Source organism: Leptopilina heterotoma, unplaced genomic scaffold, assembly GCF_015476425.1.
Source record: "Leptopilina heterotoma isolate Lh14 unplaced genomic scaffold, ASM1547642v1 Lhet_211, whole genome shotgun sequence".
Lineage (NCBI taxonomy): Eukaryota > Metazoa > Arthropoda > Insecta > Hymenoptera > Figitidae > Leptopilina > Leptopilina heterotoma.
In genome coordinates, this window is record NW_025110928.1 from 598,228 (window position 1) to 619,194 (window position 20,967).

General features: G+C 23.4%; 1 protein-coding gene across 5 annotated transcripts in view; it reads right to left on the reverse strand.

Annotated features, from left to right (window-relative positions):
* Positions 1 to 20,967, reverse strand: part of LOC122501551 (inactive dipeptidyl peptidase 10) — a 248,201-nt gene that overhangs the window by 6,177 nt on the left and 221,057 nt on the right. For all 5 annotated transcript variants that reach the window (XM_043611097.1, XM_043611094.1, XM_043611096.1 and 2 more), the window contains 6 exons: positions 20,225 to 20,277; positions 19,534 to 20,085; positions 13,843 to 14,161; positions 13,483 to 13,661; positions 6,545 to 6,767; positions 1,841 to 2,285 (listed from right to left, as the gene is read on the reverse strand). In XM_043611097.1, the coding sequence (XP_043467032.1) occupies positions 1,841 to 2,285; positions 6,545 to 6,767; positions 13,483 to 13,661; positions 13,843 to 14,161; positions 19,534 to 20,085; positions 20,225 to 20,277 (1,771 nt within the window). The remainder of the gene's footprint in view (positions 1 to 1,840; positions 2,286 to 6,544; positions 6,768 to 13,482; positions 13,662 to 13,842; positions 14,162 to 19,533; positions 20,086 to 20,224; positions 20,278 to 20,967) is intronic.

Genomic DNA, 20,967 nt, shown 5'->3' on the forward strand with positions numbered 1-20,967 from the left:
AATTTTTGACATAACAATTCGAATTATAAAACAACATTAACTTTAGGTGAGGACATATTATGTCGATTATTATAATATAATAATTAATTAATTAAAATTCGACAAACTCCAATTTACACCGAAAAAGATTTTTTGGAAGTGATCATAGCATTTTCTTTTGGAATTTCTCTTTTGAAAATCCGTCGGAATTACGATTGTGATAATTTCGTTTGGAACGAAATTCCAATTAGAGTGGAATTCAATGCAAAATTATAGAAATTATAGAATCCCAACCAAAATTTCGAAGGAATTTGCAAAATGGAATTTTAACGAAAACTTCTTTGGAAGCACTTTCCAAGAAAGCTTTCCATGTGGTGAATGAAAATTCTGACGAAAATTATAATAGAAATTTCGAAAATATCTCCAGGGAGCACTTTCCAAGAAATCTTTCAGAGTGAATATATATATTTGCAGAATTTCATACCTAATATATTATAGACACTTGAGTCTACTTTAAAAGACAAGTTTCCGTTTAACTTTCCTCATACCACGAGGAGTTACTTTATTTTCATTTTAATTAAATGGAATAAATTACGAAATGATGTATCTTATTATCAGTTAGTTTGTTCTTTAAAGTAATAAAAATTGAAAATGAAAAGTTTTTTTTCTTGAACTAATGTGTTAATATAATTTTTTCGTTTTTTGATAAATTAAATTTTATTAATTTAACGCAGTGAAAACACTGTGAAGAACTTGTCACTGAGTGGTTACAATTTGTTCAAAAATCTTTAAAATTCTTTAAATTAAACCTAATATTTCAATCAACCTGCATATAACTTATAACAGACGTAATCTGTATTAATCGCTCTTTAATATGAGAAAACAGTAAATTTTATTTTAAGTAGTAAAGATACTTTTTGGTTAGACAACTTTCAATATAATTAAAGTGAAAGTAGTAAGAAAGTAGTAAGACTGAAATTTCCTCAGGCAGAATTTTCTAATAATTGTAATAAGGATTTTATCAATAAAAGTTTTTTAAAGGAAAGGGTTATTAAAATTGAAATATTTATGAAATTTGAAATTTAAAATCAGTAGTAAAAATATTTTTGAATTAACATAAAATTTCACTTAAGTCATTAATAAAATCGTTTTTTCTTAGTGACTATTTTTTCTGTCAGTAAAAATTTTGTTCTTGTTGTAATCTAAGTTTTTTGTCAGACATTACTAAATATTAACGAGATTTTTTAACAAGTGGTAAAAGTAAGTTTTAGGCAGACTTACTTTTCACTATAATTGCAAGAAAAGTAGAAAACTTTCTGTTTAGTCAGACGGATTTTTTTTGTGACGGTTTCAGTAGTAAAGGAAAGTTTTAGTCAGACAATGCTATTAAAATTTTTGGAAATTTAAAATCAGTAGGTAATAACATTTATATATTAGACAAACAGAATTTTCAATCAGTCTTCCACCAAATGATTTAGTAATAATTTTAGTAACAAAATAGTGAAATTTTACTTATTATTAGTATACTTTACAAATTGCTTAGTAGAATTCTACTAACAATTAGTGGAACTGTTTTATTAATAGTCGATAAAACAGTTTCACTAATTCATTTAGTGAAGTAAATGACTTTCAATTAGTGTAATTCTGTCTACTAAAACATTAGTAAAATTTGACTAAAAATTAGTAATATTCTACTAATTGAAAAGGGGAATAGTCGTCCATGAAAACTAGTAAATATTAGTAAAATTTTGCTATTTTGAGTAGAATTCTACTAATTTAGATTTAGAGAGAACAAAATTGGAATTGAAAAAAGAAAAAAAATACGATTTTTTTTAATTAAATTTTTAAATAATGAACTCACTGAAGTAGAGCCAATCGGCAATTGGATTGACAGAGACTCCACATTTAAAAACCTCCTGCTGACTGCCAAGCATCATTGCAGTTACATAACCACCGTAACCCCATCCCCATACTCCAACTCTCGATTCATCTAAATACTTGAGAGTCTCAAGAAGATGTCTAAGTACAGTAATTTGATCTTGAACTTCGACACCGCCGAGCTTTCGGAAGAGGGCTCGTTTTTCATGTCCTCGCGCGCCACGGACATCGAGTCTGACGTACACCACGTCATTATGACTCGACATATATGTACCCCAGTCTATGCTGAACTTGTCCGTGACCGCTTTACTACCGGGTCGGCCATTCACCTCAACCAGAACAGGAAATGCGGCGTCTCGAAGCTCTTCTCTCCAAGACGGTGGCAACAATAGTTGCACTTGCGCGCTCCATCCTTGGGGCAATGTTATCTGTTCAACAAACAATTGTATTCCATTATTAGTATTTAATGGAAAATTATTCTAAAACAAAATTAATACCCTAAATTATTTTCACTTCATGAAGTGTATATTTACAAAAAATAAAATGAACAAGAGGAAATGTTGTTAATTAACTATTAAAGAATAGCAAATAAAAAAAGTATTGAAAAAAGGTATTAAAGTGTTTTTTAATTTGACTTATAAGCTATAGGAATGTTGGTTTTCTTATCAAGTGTTGAATTATTTTTGAGTTAAAAAAATTTATTACAACTATAATATCATTTTTCTCCAAACCACTGTCATTAAGGACAGTTATTATAGCATTTTCTTATATAACATAACATCTAGTTTCTTCGAAAAAAAGCTGGACTTTTTTAATTAAAGCTGTTTGAAAGAAAAATTTTTTGTGTCTCCTGTAAAATTTCAAAAAAATGAGTTGTACCCTTTTCGCAATTCATGATTCAATTATATAGAATATAAGGGAGGGTACACCTATATTTTTAACTATATCAAGAAAATAATTAGAATATTGTAGAAAATTGTTTATATACTAGTTTTTTAGAGGAATTCATAATGGTCATAAAATAAAATCGGACAGGAAATATTTTTACTCTTTTTGAATTTTCATATTGGCATTTTTTTGGCACTTTTGTAGCCCAATCTTTCATTTTTCCTAAAAATTGGTAAATTTTAAAATTCATGCGTAATTTTGTAGAAAAACAATAGTAAAAATTAATTTTTTCATTCGGTAATTTTCTGTGTAAACAAAAAAATATATTTTCCATTATTCTATTACACAGTAAATCGTAAGGTATTAAAAAGTGTTGCAGATTAAATTAACACCAAAAAATGATTAAAATAATCAATTTTGGTGTTATTTTTTACAATAAATGAAATTTTAGATCATTAAATTTGTTTATAACATAAAACATGAAGAAATCGATGACTCCGAGTCTTCGACTCGGAGTCATCGATTTCTTTATATTTTATAATAATTAAAGATGACCAAGTAATAAAATCATTTTTTTATATTATAAGAATATTATATTTCTTCAAAATTATTTTCATTATTTCAATTAAATTATTATTTTCAAAAATTTTTAACTACAATTTTACTTTATCTCTATTATTTTTAATAATTTTTGAAAAAGTTCTTTGGCAATTTTCAAATCCATTTGTTTAAAATATTCAATTTCACAAAATTCCAATTATTCCTAAATTCTTTAATTAAATGCATATTAGAAAATAAAAATTTCAAGTAATATAAAAGGAAATTCAATTAAACTTTTCCAAAAAAATTAATTTCAAAATTCAATTATTTCTAAAAATTCACGCTACATTGCTTTTAATATTCAATTATAATCTAAAATTTTAACTGAAATTCATTTTTATGAAATGAAAATCAATTTGTATTAGAAAATTCTACAAGAATTTAATTATTTAAATGTAAAAGTAAATAATTTATTGAATAATTGAATGTTTCTCAAAATTCAATTCTCATAAAGAATTTTATTAACAAATTTTTAAATAATTAAATTCGTTTGTCGAATTTTATTAAAACTTGCATGAACATAATTACTTTTTTCAAGAAATTCAATTATAATTGTATAAAAAATAATGGAAACGTTGCGATGAGTTTTATTATTAGTAAAAATAATTGAATCCTTAAGAAGCATTTTATTACTCTTGAAAATAATTGAATTTCTGCAATAATTTGTAACTTTTCTAAAATTAAATTTTTTTTCTAGTGTTTTTAAATAAAATTCTTCAATAAATTCATTATTTGTAATAATTTTTAAAATAGTTCTTTGAGAATTTTCAAATTCATTCGTTTACAATTGAATTTTACAAAATTTCAATTATTCGGAAATTCTGCAATTAAATATTTATTGAAAAATAAAAACTTGAAATAATTTCAATAAAAATCCTATTAATCTTTTAAAAAGAATTAATTCTACAGAATTTTTTGTAAAAAATATGAAAAATTAAGAATTTCAATGATTTTAGTTTAAAACTTTTTCAAAATTTAATTATTTCTAAAAATCCACGTCATAATGCTTTTAATATTTAATTATAATCTAAAATTTTAACTGAAATTCATTTTTAAAACCAGTTTTATTAGTAATTTTTACGAGAATTGAATTACTTAAATTGAAAAATAAATAATTTATTAATTTCATGATTCTTGAAATTAAATTCTCATGAAAAATGTTATCAACAAATTTTTTAAATCATTAAATTCTTTGGACGAATTTTAATAAAACTTTTAAGAATAATTACATTTTTCGAGGAATTCGATTAAAATTGAATTAATAATAATTGAAATTCTGCAATGAGTTTTATTATTTAAGAAAATAATTGAATTTCTAAAAGAATTTTATTATTTATAAAAATACTTGAACCCCTGTAAAAATGTTATTATTTATGAAAATAATTGAATTATTGCGAAAAAATTTTTAAAAAAATTTATAAATAATTGAATTCCAGTAAAAATTTTTACTAATTCAAATTTAGAGAGTGGAGAAGCTAAATTCGTTGAATTTTTACAAATCGTTGACTTTGGTGTTTTATTTGAAGTAAAATTTCATTCATAGTTAAAAATAACACAAAAATAGATTATTTTAATCCTTTCTGGTGTTAATTTAGTCCCAGAGGGATTAATCTGTTGAAAAAAATTCTGAATATATGTAAATCAGTAGTGTAAACTTATTCTATTCAGACAGAGTTTGTTGTAAATAGTAAAATAATTGTTGTAGACTGTGATATAAATAGAAAAAGTAATATTTAGCCGGATAAAGTAGTGCAGTAATAGTTTATTAGGGAAATTTTAGTGCGCGCCAGTAGTATAATACTAGTTTAGTCAGACAAGTGTAGAAAGTTATATTTAGTCAGACAAAGTAGTTAATATATTATGAAAATTTTAGCTTCAGTAGTATTATTGTATTATAGTCAGACAAGTGGTTGAAATTCTGTAAGTGTATTAATTAATAGTATAAAACTGTTTTAGTGAGACAAACTTTTTTAAATTCTCCTAATTCTGCTCTTAGTTATTAAAATCAATATTAAAAAATTGTTTTTTTAGTATAAAAAGAAACATTTAGTCAGCCCAAGTGATTAAAATATTGAAAATATGATTGTCATTAGTATAATATTGTTTTAGTCAGGCAAAGCGAAAAAAATTCTGGAAATATGTACATCAGTAGTGTAAACTTATTCTAGTCAGACAGAGTTGTAAAATTATTTGAAATTATTATATCAGTAGTAATATACTGTTTTAGTCAGACATACTATATTAGTATATACCTATAGTAAAAAAATGGCTAAGTTTATTGCAAATATTTTGTAATTTATTGTAAATAGTAAAATAATTGTTATATACTGTTATATAAATAGAAAAAGTAATATTTAGTCAGACAAAGTAGTAAATATTTATTATGAAAATTTTAGACAGAATATTTGATAAATATATTAATTAGGTTAATTAATTAACTTCAAAACTGTTTCGGTAAGACGTACTGGTTAAAATTCTCCTCATTTGATTAAAAATAAAACAAAATAAATATCTTTGAATGCAGTCTGAGTAAATAAAGGAATATTCAGTCAGCCAAAGTGGTTAAAATATTGAAAATATGATTATCAGTAGTATAATATTTCCTTAGTCAGACTGACAAATTTAATGCTATTTTATTTAATGCAATATGGTTTAATTTGATACCATCTGTTATTCTATTAAATTTTAATGCATTTCTATTGAATCTTTCCTTCTGCTCCTATCGAAAAATTTAATACATGCTTCAAAAGAACGGAGAATCTGAATTTTGAGATTGTATTTCTATTATTTATTCAGAACCGAAGAGGGGTTACACTTTCAAGTAATATTGACAGATTTTATTGGCTTTCGTGTGTTTTCAGAATAAATATCCTCACATTTCTCTCTCTAAAGTTGCCTTTAGGTTCGTGAGTGAAAAAGTAAATATTAAAAGGGTTGGAAACGTTTTCATTAACTATCTTCAAAGACTCTTTTGCTATATTTTTCGAAAAAGGGAAGAAAGAGAAAAAAAAATTCTAACTGCATTTTTAATAATATTCTCTTTTTTCTCTTGTTTTCTTTTCGCGTAATGAAAATTCCTCTCCATTATGTCGGGACTATTATTATCGTCATCATCATTATTGTTTAAATATTCCAGTTAGATGGAGTGAGAGATATGAAATGTGATAATGAAATAGTTTGTGTTACAAAGCATGAATACCTCAAAGCTTCTTCTCGTTGGAAGTGCAAGTTGTGATAGTCGGTCCCCTCGTTGTATTCTAGTATCATAAAGGACTCGTACCATTTTGTGAGTTGTTACAGAATGAACACCAGCAAGAGGTAGACCGGGACCTTCACAGTGCAGGACATAAAATCCTTGACCACTATCTTCCACTGGGGGATTTACTGATGCACCAAAGTGTGTGCAATTTGTGTAGTATAATCTAGAAGGGAGGAAATAATTATCATTAACAACATTTAATATTATATTACAAAATTCTTTAAACTCATTATAGTTTTTTAAAATATAAGAAAAAATAATTATTATTCTATTATTATATTATTAAAAATAATAATTATTGATTATGAATGACTAGCAACAATTCGCGCGCTAAAGCGCGCGGCTAACTTCTTACTACCTTTTTTTAAATAAAATTAGCAATTTTAAAAATAATAGAATTTAAAAATTTTCTAATTTCAATTTTTGTTGAAAACACTAAAAAAAATTCAATTTTGGAGAAATTACAAATAATTGCAGAAATTCAATTATTTTCATAAAAAAAATAAAATTCTTCTTATAAAATTCAACTGTGTTCGAAATTTGAAAAAAATTCTCGTAAAAATCCCAATTATCTTTATAAATAAACAAAATTCTTCTCCAAACTTCAATTATTTTCATAAATGTAAAAAAAAATTCTTGTCCTAATTTTCAGTTATTTTCAAAAAATTTTCCAATTTCAATAATTTTCAATATCTACTATTTTAATAAAATTTCCCAAAAAGAATTCAATTATTTAAAAAGAATGTTAATAAAAATTGTATGCAAACATTTAATTATTTTTATAAATAATAAAAATTTCACAGGAATTCAATTATTTTCATAAATAATAAATTTTTTTTAATGAATTTAATTATTTTCATAAGAAATAATTTAAAATTCTAGAAAATAATAATTGAATTAAAATGATGAAAATAATTTTGATGAAATTACAGAAACAATATTCTTATGATATAAAATAATGATTTTATCTCTCGGTCATCTTTAATTATTAAAAAACGTGAAGAAATCGATCACTCCGAGTCTTCGACTCGGAGCAATCAATATGTTCATGTCTTATAACAATACTTTTATAAGTTTTTTAATTTCAAAAAGTTTTTAATTTGAAATTTTGTAATGTCTTAATTCCGGTGGAAAATACTGTTCCAAAAATAATATTAAAAATAGAAATTGTGCAAATATTTTTCTTCTTTTTCAAAAAGAAAATAATAATTTTGTTTAAAAAATTGTGATTCATAAAGAAAAATAATGCAAAATAAATAAATGTTCTATTTCTTAATCACAGTTGTTTAACAATTTTCTAATTTTGTTTAGAAGTAAAGAACAAAAATCTGCATAATTTCAATTTGACAAAACATAATATTTAACAATATTTTAGTCTTTTAATGAAAAGAAGTGAAAAAATTCTGATGATTTCTATTTGTCATTACAATTTTGAATTAATTATATAAAAATTATTATAACAATAGTAAAATATACAATCTATCTAAAGATAACAAAAAACAAAAGTATAAACAAAAGACAACTTTAGAGTGTGATGGACATAAAAAGGGAATGAATGAAAGAACATTCAAATTATTATAGTTAATAAGTAATTAATTAATTAATAGTTAATTATAGAAGTGCTATCTTATTTTTTTCCATTTGCTCCTTAGTGCACAGAGAAAAAAAACTTAATTTTAAACGAAAATTCTTATTTGAGACTTATTTATTTCTTAGAAATAAATTTTTAATTATTTATTTAAATATTTAGTTTTTATTCTTAGATAAATTAGTGAAATGCATATTTATCAAACTAAATATTGTTTGAATCAAGTAGAAGTTTATTTGACTCAAAGAAAAGTTTATTTTCATTCAAGTACTTTTTTTTACACGAAAGAGAATTTATGCTTTCGTAATAGGGTGTATTACCTAAATAAGTAAATAAAAGAATACTGTATTCTCGAGAGATCATTTTCCGGAGTATCTTTCCAAGTTGATATTAAAGTTTTCAAATAAATTACTTTCCCTAAAAGCAAAATTCCCTCATTAATTTTCTTAATTAGGGTAGCAATATTGACGTAATTAGAAAACTTAACAGGCAACAAGCAATGATAACAATAGAAGTAATAAGATTTAAAATTATAATTGTTATTATTATTTTTTTATTATTTATAATTATGCTATTATTATGTTATTAAAATTGAAGTTTAATGATTTTTAAATAATTTTTTTCCATTTGAAAATATTTTTCCTTGACAGGCAAGACTATTTTTAGAAATGATAATAATTTCTTTAAAATATATAATTTATTTAAATAAAGTTTAACGAAATATTTAATTGTTTAAAAATTTGTCAATTAATTGTTTACAGGAATTTTTAATTATCTTAAAAAAATTTTAATTAAATTTTAAATAAATTTTAACTAAAACTTTTCAGAAACTTAATTTTTTCAGAATTTGTAAATTAAATTATACAGTCCTTAAATAACTTTAAATTATTTTACATAGGTATTTATTGTTATTTATTTTTCAACAAGAACTCAAATTTTAAACAATCAAAATTTCAAATTTTCTAAAATTTAATTATTTATAGTAATTTATTACAATAGTAATTCTTTAAAAATTCAATTATTTTTTAGAATTTTAAACTAAAATTCTTTTTTAAAGCAATAAATAAATGAAAGTGAATTAAATGTAAATTTTTTTTTAAAAATTGTATTATTGAAAAAAGGATATTTCTTTAAAACACGTTAAAAAGTATCTGAAATTGTTTTCAAATTAATTTTAGGGTCCAGCAATAATAATTGAAATATACAAAATATAAAATTGAATTTATTTCAAATAATTTAATTCAATTTGAAATTTCGAAATTATTTCATGTTAACGTTCTTTTTGTTTAAATAACTGAATTCTTAAAAAACATTTTCAAAAATTATTAAACAATTAGGTACTTATGTTTCATTTTTGATAATATTTAGTAATTTTTCTTAGTGCAATAAAATTAGTATTAAGAGTACTTTGTACGAAAGGGCACAGTCCCGTTTACTACTTAAATAAATAAATAAATAAATTTGATTTAGAGAAGAAATAAATTAAATATTTTAATATTTAATTTTAATATTTTAAAGAGAATTGAATTTTGTAAGAGATGCATTTACAACTTTAATAAATATAATTGAATTTTAACAGGTTTCAAATATAAATTTTAGAATATTAAAATTTTAAATAAGTGTAATAAAAAATTCTCAAGAAGTTAATATTTCCAAAATTTTTAGTCAAATTGTTTTGAAATTGGTTGAAATTTCGTCAAATGGAATTATAAACAAATGAATTTCAGTGTTATTTTAAGTGGACTTTTTTTTCTTTTAAATAATTTAATTCTCATAGGATTTTTTAAAAAATAATTAACAAAATTAAATTTTTTTGCTATTCTGACGATAAATGTCACATGTTTTTGAAAATATAATGTATGATCGAAAAATTTATACTATCGACGTGTGTATTATTTTTTTCAAATTCTTAAAGTAAGAAGTATTAAATTTCCGGTTTTTAATTTAACTAATATTTTTTAAACATTTAAATCGTAATTTAATTAATCTACTATTTTAATATTCAGTTTAATTTCTTAACTATAAATTTAAATATATTTTTTTAGTTTTTAGTATTTTTGACATTTAAAAACACCATTTTTTAATTATTTTATAACTTAAGGGCGTTTTTGACTTTTTGTTTACAATATTATTATTATCGTTCCCCAGCAGAGTTAGTTTTCAGCAAAATTATTTTTTCATAGTTTTAATTAATTTTTCAATTATTATTATTATCATCATTACTAGGTATTACAAAACTTTTAATAATTCTACACGACACAAGTTAATTTAAATAAAATTTTATTACTTTTTGAACAGTGTTGAGAATATAATTTATTCATATTCAGCAGAAGTAAACTTTAAGTTTGCAAACTATCTTGTTATTCTTGCACACGAATGAAGTTTTGTGGTTTTAGAAGTTTCCCTTAATATAATGTTTGTGAGCATTCCGCGGCAGCTCATGTGATGCATGGATCTGAGCTCGGCGTCTTCTTTTTCTCTATCTCTCACATTTTTTTTTTTTTTTTTTTTTTTTTTTTGAAATATTCATCTTTCCAAGTTTTGCGAAATACGAGTTTTAAAAGTCTTCAGGTATGGTCATTATAAAGAAAGAGACAAGCATGAACTTTTAATTAATGCAAAATCAAACAAAAAACGTCTAGTCGAGCTTCAACTTGACCAAGATCTTTCAACCTTATGAAAATTTAATCTTTCAATTTTGTCTTGTAAAATTCAACTTGCAAAATTACATTGTAGGAAAAAAAAACTTTTTTTTTATATCCTTCGAAATTGAATGTGAAGTTTAGAAAAAATTTAATTAAGTTCATGAGTTAATGTTCTTAGCATATTGGAGTTTTTTTTAAAATCTTTTTTGTAATTTTATTTTTATTTTAGTACAGACTTTACGAGTTTTCTTTATCGTTTTTTTTTGTGAATATTTTTCCTTTTTCTCCTTTTTCATAAATATTCTCTCTTTATTCCTTTTTTTATCAGGGTTGCCACAAAAATTTAATTTTTTTCCCGAACTTTTCTCTGATTTCCAGACAAAATTTTAACTTTTTCTCTGAGCCTGAAGAATATTCTGATTCACTATCAAAATTCAATAACTTATAAGAATATTATTATTAGGTATAAAACATGAAGATATTGATCACTCCGAGTCTTCGACTCGGAGTAATCGATATCTTCGTCTTTTATAATTATTATTTTCATCATTTCAATTGAATTATTATTTTCTAGAATTTTTAACTAATATTCTTTTTTAAATCAATTACTTTTTATAATTATTGAAAAAGTTTTTTGAAAATTTTCAAATTCATTTGTTTACAATTAAATTTACGAAATTTCAATTATTCAGAAATTCTTCAATTAAAAATATATTAGAAAGTAAAAACTTAAAATAATTTTTAAAAAATCCAATTAAACTTTTTTAAAAAAAAAAAAATTATACAGAATTGTCAGTTAAAAATATAAAAAATTCTGATTTTCAAAGATTTTAATTTAAAACATTTTCAAAATTCAATTATTTCTAAAAATGCACCCTGAATTCCAGACAAAATTTTGACTTTTTTCCTGACCCTAAAGAATATTCTGATTCACTCATCTCAAAATTAAATAACTTATTATTATTAGGAATAAAACATGAAGATATCGATCGATTTCTTCATCTTTTATAATTATTTTCATCATTTCAATTGAATTACTATTTTCTAGAATTTTTAACTAAAATTCTTCTTTAAATAAATTATTTTTAATCATTTTTTAAAAAGTTTTTTTTGAGAATTTTCAAATCCAGTTGTTTACAATTAATTTTTACGAATTTTCAATTATTTATAAATTCTTCAATTAAAAATATATTAGAAAGTAAAATCTTAAAATAATTTTAAAAAAAAATTGATTTAAAATTTTTCAAAAAAATTAATTACACAGAATTGTCAGTTAAAAGTATGAAAAATTCAGATTTTCAAAGCTTTTAATTTCAAACTTTTCCAAAATTCAATTATTTCTAGAAATTCACGCTATAATGCATTTAATATTCAATTATTATCTAAAATTTTAACTAAAATTCATTTGTAAATCAATTTTTATTAGAAAATTCTCAGAGAATACAATTATTTAGATACAAAAATAAATCATTTATTTATTCTCATAAAAATTTTATCAACAAATTTTTAAGTAATTGAATTTTTTTTTATAAATTTTAATAAAATTTTTAAGAATTTGTATTATTTATGACAATAATGGAATTATTGCGAAGAAATTAATTAATATTTGGTAAATAATCGAATTCCTGTGTAATTTTTATTTAATAAAAAAAAATTAATTGCTTGTAAAGAATCTTATCAATTTTTTTTAAATAATTGAATTCTTTTGGAAAATTTTTTGAAAATAGTAGATGTTGAAAATCATTAAATTGAGGGGAATTTTTGTAAATAATTGAAATTTTGCTATAAGAATTTTATTTAAATTTTTTGAAACTAATTGAATTTCGTGGAAAATTTTTATTATTAATAAAAATAATTGAAATTTTGACGAGAATTTAAAAAAATTTTTTGATCATAATTGAATTTTTGTGAAGAATTCTATTACTTTTAATTTTTTTTGAATATAATTGAATTTCTGCAATAATTTGTAACGTCTCCAAAATTCAATTTTTTTTAGTGTTTTTAACTAAAATTCGTTTATAAATCCACTATTTACCGTTTTCCGTTTTTTTAAGAATATTTTCCCTTTTTTACAAATATTTTTCCTTTTTTGTACTCAGTTCTTTTATTTTAATGTTTGAACACGAATTGTGAAGCTGATTTATTGTTTACAACCTAACCGCAAAGATTTTTTGCTTTCTATACACAATATATGCTTTTGAATTAAAATGATTTATTTATTTTGATAAACGAAATACATTTTAAAAACTAAGTAGTTGTGGTAACTATTTCTGGTTTTATTTTCTTAAAAGTTAGTAAATAAATTGAGATAGTTTTAAAAAGGCGAAGTTCAGTATTTCTTAAATATTCAAATAACTTCTAAATTCAAAACTTCTAGAGTTTACGTTTTAAACGTTTTTTGGGTTTATTTTAAAGGTACCTAATTATCTATACAGAAATAAAATTTATTATCAGATTTAAAGAGTTAGTGAAGGACGTAAAATGCAATCAAATCAATTAGAAAATTTGAAATTATTTAAGCAAATAATAAAATATATAATATATGCAAATAAATTTACTTTAATGTTTATTTTAAAAATTCAAATTTTTTATATTTAAGTAAAAATAAGTTTCGTTAAATTTTTGTTTTCATCACTTCAACTCACCGACTACTCCAGAGAGCCTCCCCAAGGTCACAAGTGATGCACAATGGCTCCGAATGACGCGAATCATCGGCTTTTGGATCTCGCACTACATAAAGATGTTTTTGACCTGGTTTATTTTCCCTGGTTCCTAAGTAATAAACTAAATGTGATGAGGTGTCCCATGAGAGAATTTCAGTGACCTAAAGAAAATTTCGTTTATAGATAAATTAATAGAAAGTGCGGAAAATTTCTTAGAATTAAAATATTTTTCTTTTTAGTGTAAATATATTTATAAAATTGAGAAAGATAAATAGAGAGAAAAGAGAAAAGGAGAGAAAGAGAGAGAAGGAAATATATATAGAGAGAGAGAGATAGATATACCTCGTATCGGCCATGAGATAGAACAGCTATCCTCTTCTCGGTTAGAGTGACATGTTTAATGTGAGTGAAGTGTTCTTGGCTTCCCTCTTGTACAGCTGCCAGGAGCAGGAAACTGTCTCCATCGGGTGCGAAAACGGGATGCGGTTGAGCGTCCAGCCACTGGCCTTCCGGAGCCCTTTCCGTGTGAGTTTCCTCACACTCCCAATTTGGTGCTCGGCAGGCTGATACTACAGACAAGTTCTGCGACCTTGTCATCCAAACCACTGCAACTTGGGAAGAATCCTCTCCTACCCATCCAGCCGAGATGATATAATATTCCCTGCAAACAATTTTTCATTTTCATTTCAATATTTTTCAATTTCCCTAATTTTAACACCACAGTAAACTATAAGCAGTATTATAAAAAGCTTTGCAGCTCAAAGGAACACACAAAAAAAAGACTAAAATAATTCATTATATTGTATCAATTTTTTTTCCATGAAAAAAAATTTTGACTACACAGAGAAAAATATTATTTGAACACCAAATGTAGTGTTAAAACTGCACGCAACATTTTTAACCGACACTATGAGATTTTAACACTACATTTGGTGTTAAAGTAACACTGAAAAGTGTTAAATTAAGACTGACAAAATTGAAATTAATTATTGTGACTTTTTCAGTAAAAGAAAAAAATTTATGACAGACAAAGGTGAAGATGAATTATTGCAAAATTGTTGTTTCAGTAGTGAAAATAGAGTTTGGTCAGACAGAATCAGAGATTCAGTATTGTAATTGTTGTTTTGACAATATCAATAAACTTTGTTTTTTTTACAATTCTTATTTTTAGTAGTAAAAATAAATTTTTTTCAGACAGAACATGAAATCAATTACTGCAATTATTGTTTCAGTAGTAAAAATAAAGTTTGGTCAGACAAAAGTTGAGATTAATTATTATAGCATTATTCTTTCAGTAGTATAAATTTTGTTTGGTCAGCCAAGATGTGAGGTAGTTAATTATTACAATCATTCTTTCAATAGTGAAACTACGGAATTGTCAAATAAAAACTTAGAATAATTTTTTTTAATTATTGATCCAATAGTAAAAATAATTTTTGATGACACAAACTTTTAGTACAACTACTAACAATTCAAATGTTTATGGAATATTCCTTTGAATTATTCGCAATATTCCAATATAATATTACAAAAAATGTGAACAAAATATTTTCTGCTAGATTAATAATTTTTGCTATGAAAAGTAAGCCATTGTTTAAAAATAGAAAAGAAACTTGTCTTATTTTCTGGTCGGAAAAATTTGTGAAAAGGGTTTCAAATTTTATTGAATTTCAAAGTGACTTTGATTTATTAGTATTCAAGTTTTTATTTTTAGTAGAGAAATCCGATTTTTTTTAGACAATGGAAATTTTTTTTTTTTGGAAAAAGTCAAACAAAATCTGAATTTGTTAGAAAAATGGATTTTTTATTAGAGTTTTGAAAACTTGATTCAATCAAACATTTTGCGGATATAAGGAAAGTTTTGAACAGAAGAGAAAAATCCACCTCTTTTAAAGTTTGAACATTTTGAGTAGAAAAATCCCTTTCAGTCAGACATTGAATTATATTATATTATACTTAATCCTAGTCAAAGAATCTAATACTTTAGTTCTTTGCTAGTTTTTTAAATTTTAAAAAAATACCACAGAGAAACTAAATTTTCCAAAGATGAAAGAACAGAAAAATATCAGTTTCAATATGGAAGCGTAAGTTTTCTTCAAAATTGCATTATAAATACGATGCAAGTCTTTAAAAATTCAAATAGACAGATTTTGTAATTTTTTTCCGTAAATTTAAGAAAGAATCCAACGAATAATTGAAACAAAAGTTAGCTTAATGCCGTAATTGATGAAATAATTATTCTAGTGGTAAAAATAAATTTTAGTCAGACAGAAACTGAGAGTGATTACTGATTCAGTAGTAAAAATAAGGTTCGGTCAGACAGAAATTAAGATTCAGAAGTGTAATTCTTTTTTCAGTGGTGAACATAAAGTTTGGTCATACAAAAATTTTTATTAATTATTATAACTATTTATTTAACCCTCCATCCGTCGCACCTTTTTTTGTAACGCGATCCGTCGCAGGTGAGAGAAATTCTTACCCTCATAAATTAGTCCAAACTTGTTCTAAAATGACAAATTTTTTTTTGAATGTTCATTAGAATTTCTAAACAACCTATTGGCAGTAAAATTAACTTTTATTTCCTGTTAATTATTTAAATAAAAAATTAATGACAAATGAAATCGAGTATACGCGGTCAGTCGCATGGTGAGAAGTTCCCTCACTTCGCGTCAAAAATCCTCGACATTTGCTGCTTTCAAATTCAATAACAAAGAAATTAAAATATAAAAAAACACCAAAATTGTTTTAATGTAAAGAAGAAGAGTGTTGTGAAAGGTAATGAGAATATGAAATTATAATTTTTTGTATTTTAAAAGTTATAAATAAAAAAAGAAACTGGGTGAGGGAAATTCTCACCATGCGACGGATGGAGGGTTAAAATTAAAAATAAAATATTGATTCCCCTGTTTTAGATCTTTTCCACAATATAACTCAATTGTCTAAATTTATTTTCTAAAAAAAAGTTATAAACAAAGTTCAACAAGTGGTCCAACCCTTACTATGTTGCCTTATTTCAATAGTTGAATTCCAAAAGAGCATTCGGAATATTATTAAAAAACTAATTGATTTATAGAACAAGTTTAGTTAAAATTTCTTAAAACTAATTAAATTTTAAAAGATAAAATTCGAAAAAATTAAAAATTTTAAATAATTGAAATTTGAAAAATAATTAGATTTTATAACTAACATTTTGAAATTTAAATTTTATAAATTTTAATTTCTGTGGGAAAGTAAATGACAAGTATTTAATTTATTTATTGAACTAAATTACTATTTCGAAAATTTAGGATTAAATTCTTTATTTAACATACAAAAAAAAACGTCTAAGAACTATAGTTTTCAAGAATGTACTTTAATTTTTTAAAATTTTAGCTGACATTTTGTTTTTTCAAAAACCGATTCGATATTGTTATTATTATAGTTTCCTGAGTAATGAAATTTTTTAATTATATTCGTTCCACTGAACAAAAATTGTCTACCATTGTAATAGATTATTGTAACTTTTTTAGTAGTGAAAATAAATTTATATCAAACAAAGGCTAAGATTGATTATTGCAATTCAGAGTAAATCATGAGGTATTAAAAAGTGTTGCAGATTAAATTAACACCAAAAAAGATTAAAATAATCAATTTTGGTGTTATTTTTTACAAGGAATGAAATTTTAGTTCATTAAATTTTTTTTATAACTATAAAACATGAAGATATCGATAACTCCGAGTCTTCGACTCGGAGTCATTGATTTCTTCATATTTTATAATAATTAAAGATGGCCAAGTAATAAAATTATTATTTTATATTATAAGAATATTATATTTCTTCAAAATTATTTTCATTATTTTCGAAAATTTTATATTTTTTTTTAAATTTTTGTATATTTGAAGAAGTTCTTTGGCAGTTTTCAAATCCATTTGTTTATAACATTCAATTTCACGAAATTTCAATTATTCCTAAATTCTTTAATTAAATGCATATTATAGAAAATAAAAACTTCAAATAATATAAAAGAAAATTCAATTAAACTTTTTCAAAAAAATTAATTTCAAAATTCAATTATTTCTAAAAATTCACGCTACATTGTTTTTAATATTCAATTATAATCTAAAATTTTTACTGAAATTTATTTTTATAAAATGAAAATCAATTTTTATTAGAAAATTCTACAAGAATTTAATTATTTAAATGTAAAAGTAAATAATTTATTGAATAATTGAATGTTTCTCAAAATTCAATTCTCATAAAGAATTTTATTAACAAATTTTTAAATAATTGAATTCTTTTGTCGAATTTTATTAAAACTTGCATGAACATAATTACTTTTTTCAAGGAATTCAATTATAACTGTATGAAAAATAATTGAAACGCTACGATGAGTTTTATTATTAGTAAAAATAATTGAATCCTTAAGAAGAATTTTATTACTCATGAAAATTATTGAATTTCTGCAATAATTTGTATCTTCTCTAGAATAAATTTTTTTTCTAGTGTTTTTAACTAAAATTCTTCAATAAATTCATTATTTTTAATAATTTTTAAAAAATTTCTTTGAGAATTTTCAAATTCATTCGTTTACAATTCAATTTTACAAAATTTCAATTATTTGGAAATTCTGCAATTAAATATATAGGTATTGAAAAATAAAAACTTCAAATAATTTCAATAAAAATTCTATTAATCTTTTAAAAAGAATTAATTCTACAGAATTTTTTGTAAAAAATATGAAAAATTAAGAATTTCAATGATTTTAGTTTAAAACTTTTTCAAAATTTAATTATTTCTAAAAATCCACGTCATAATGCTTTTAATATTTAATTATAATCTAAAATTTTAACTGAAATTCATTTTTAAAACCAGTTTTATTAGTAAATTCTACGAGAATTGAATTGTTTAAATAAAAAAATAAATAATTTATTAATTCCATGTTTCTTGAAATTAAATTCTCATAAAAAATGTTATCAACAAATTTTTTAAATCATTAAATTCTTTGGACGAATTTTAATAAAATTTTTAAGAATAATTTCATTTTTCGAGGAATTCGATTAAAATTGAATTAAAAATAATTGAAATTCTGCAATGAGTTTTATTATTTATGAAAATAATTGAATTCCTAAAAGAATTTTATTATTTATAAAAATAATTGAATCCCTGTATAAATGTTATTATTTATGAAAATAATTGAATGTTTGCGAAGAATTTTATTCAAATTTTTTTTTCATAATGGAATTCTTTTGGAAAATTTTATTTAAATAGTAGATATTAAAAATCATTGAATTTTAGAAAACTTTTGAAAATAATTGAAATTTTGACAAAAATTTTGTAAATAATTGAATATCAGAGAAGAATTTTATTATTTATAAAGAGAATTTAAATATTGACGAGAATTTTTTAAAATTTTTGAACACAATTGAATTTAGTAACTATGTTACTAAGTTAGTTAGTAAGTTAGTAACTAAGTTATTAACTAACTTATTAACTTACTATTATCCCTGCAGAAGCTAAATTCGTTGAATTTTTACGAATCGTTGACTTTGGTGTTTTATTTAAAGTAAAATTTCATTCATAGTGAAAAATAACACCAAAGTAGATTATTTTAATCCTTTCTGGTGTTAATTTAATCATAGTGGGATTAATCTGTTGCGGATTATATTAATCCATTTTGGGCGTTATTTTAACACCTCACGTTTTACTGTGTTATTGTTTCAGTAGTGAAAATAGAATTTAGTCAGACAGAAACTTACATTAATTTTTCGAATTGTAATTTCAATATTAACAATAAATTTCAATTGGACAGCGGTCGAATTTATCTTTTGCAATTATTGTTTCAGTTATAGAAGTAAATTTTGATCGGACCGTAGCAGAGATTTATTATTAGTTTATTAGAATTGTTCTTTCAGTAGTAGAAGTAAATTTTGCTCAGACAGAATTACGTGTTTAAAGTGAATCGAATTTAGTTGAAAAATTCTTCAGTTTAAAATTTCAAAAACCAAATAAAAAATTGAAAATTGAAAATATTGTTGAATTATTCAAATACTCACTGTCCATCGAATGCAGGAGGTGGTTTCAGTCTCATTTTAATAGGTTGCACAATATTGGTAACATTTGAAAAATTGGTGTTATTATTAATGTCAATAATCCAAAGATCGACCTCGGGATTTGGTGAACCTGGCGTTGGATATCTTATTGTTCTCGATGGTGGGAATGTGCCACGTTTCGTTGCCGTCGTTGGTATACCACCGAATCCATTTTGTCCGAATTGCGTTCCAAACCATGGGAATTCAAGTTCAGTGACTTTGGTATCATTGAAGCTGGCGAAGAGAATATGTGAGCCATCAGGACTGGACCATATTGCCTCGGGTCTTGGTAAAACTTCCTCCTGATAGAGCCAATCGGGAACGCCATTATATACAACTCCTGGTACACCAGTGTCTGTCAAGCGAGCGTCCTCCGTTGCCGATGGCGATATTCTCAGATAAATGTCATTCTCTGATATCATTAGGAGGGTTGTCGTGTTCCCAAGCCAGGTCGCATGCTGTAGACGTGTCTGATGGAGCTTCGATAAAGTGTGAAGGCGAAGTGGCATGTGATGGCTGTGGACAATTGAGAGTTTTGTCTTTTATTACTTTTCCTCGTGTTTTTTTTTTTCTTTTTTGACTTTTTTTTATTTTTTCTACCTTTTTTCTAATTCTTTCTTTTTGATTTCTTTTTTTATGCTCGTTTTATACTTACTCGTTTGCGACATCGTACACTGTGTAATGAGCAGTAAAGGTGTGCCGGAATACCTGGAAAAATCAAGTCTGTCTTAATTTGAACACTTTTTTTGGACCATTAATTTTTATTTTTTCTCTTTTCATGGTTGACACAAAAATTTAATTTTGTTTTTCCCTAACTTTTTCCTGATTTTCAGACAAAATTTTTATTTTTTTCCTGATTCTAAAGAAAATTCTGTTGTACTATCAAAATGATTAGATACTAGAAAAAAAATGTTCTTACATTTATTTTACGAATTTCCTTAATTTTAAACTTATTTAAAAACATCAGTAACTACTTTCACTATAAAAAAAAAGTTCTAAATTAGAGCTGATCTTGGTATTAAAATAGAACCAAATTACAATTTAGTACCAAAATTGGTACTAAATTAGTACCTTTCTTTTTACAGTGTTATTAAATAAACATTTAATTATTATTCTCCATGAGGAATTGAGATTTCCAAAAATTTAAAATTCAATAACATAAAAGAATATTATTATAGAACATGAAGGAATCGATCACTCCGAGTCGATTATATTATAAGAATATTTCAATTGAATTATTAGTTTCTAGAATTTTAAACTTAAATTCTTCTTTAAATCAATTATTTTAAATAAATTTTGAAAAAGTTCTTTCAGAATGTTCAAAGTAATTTATTTACAATTTAATTGTACAAAAAAAATTTAATTTAATTAAACTTTTTCAAAAATATTAATTCTACA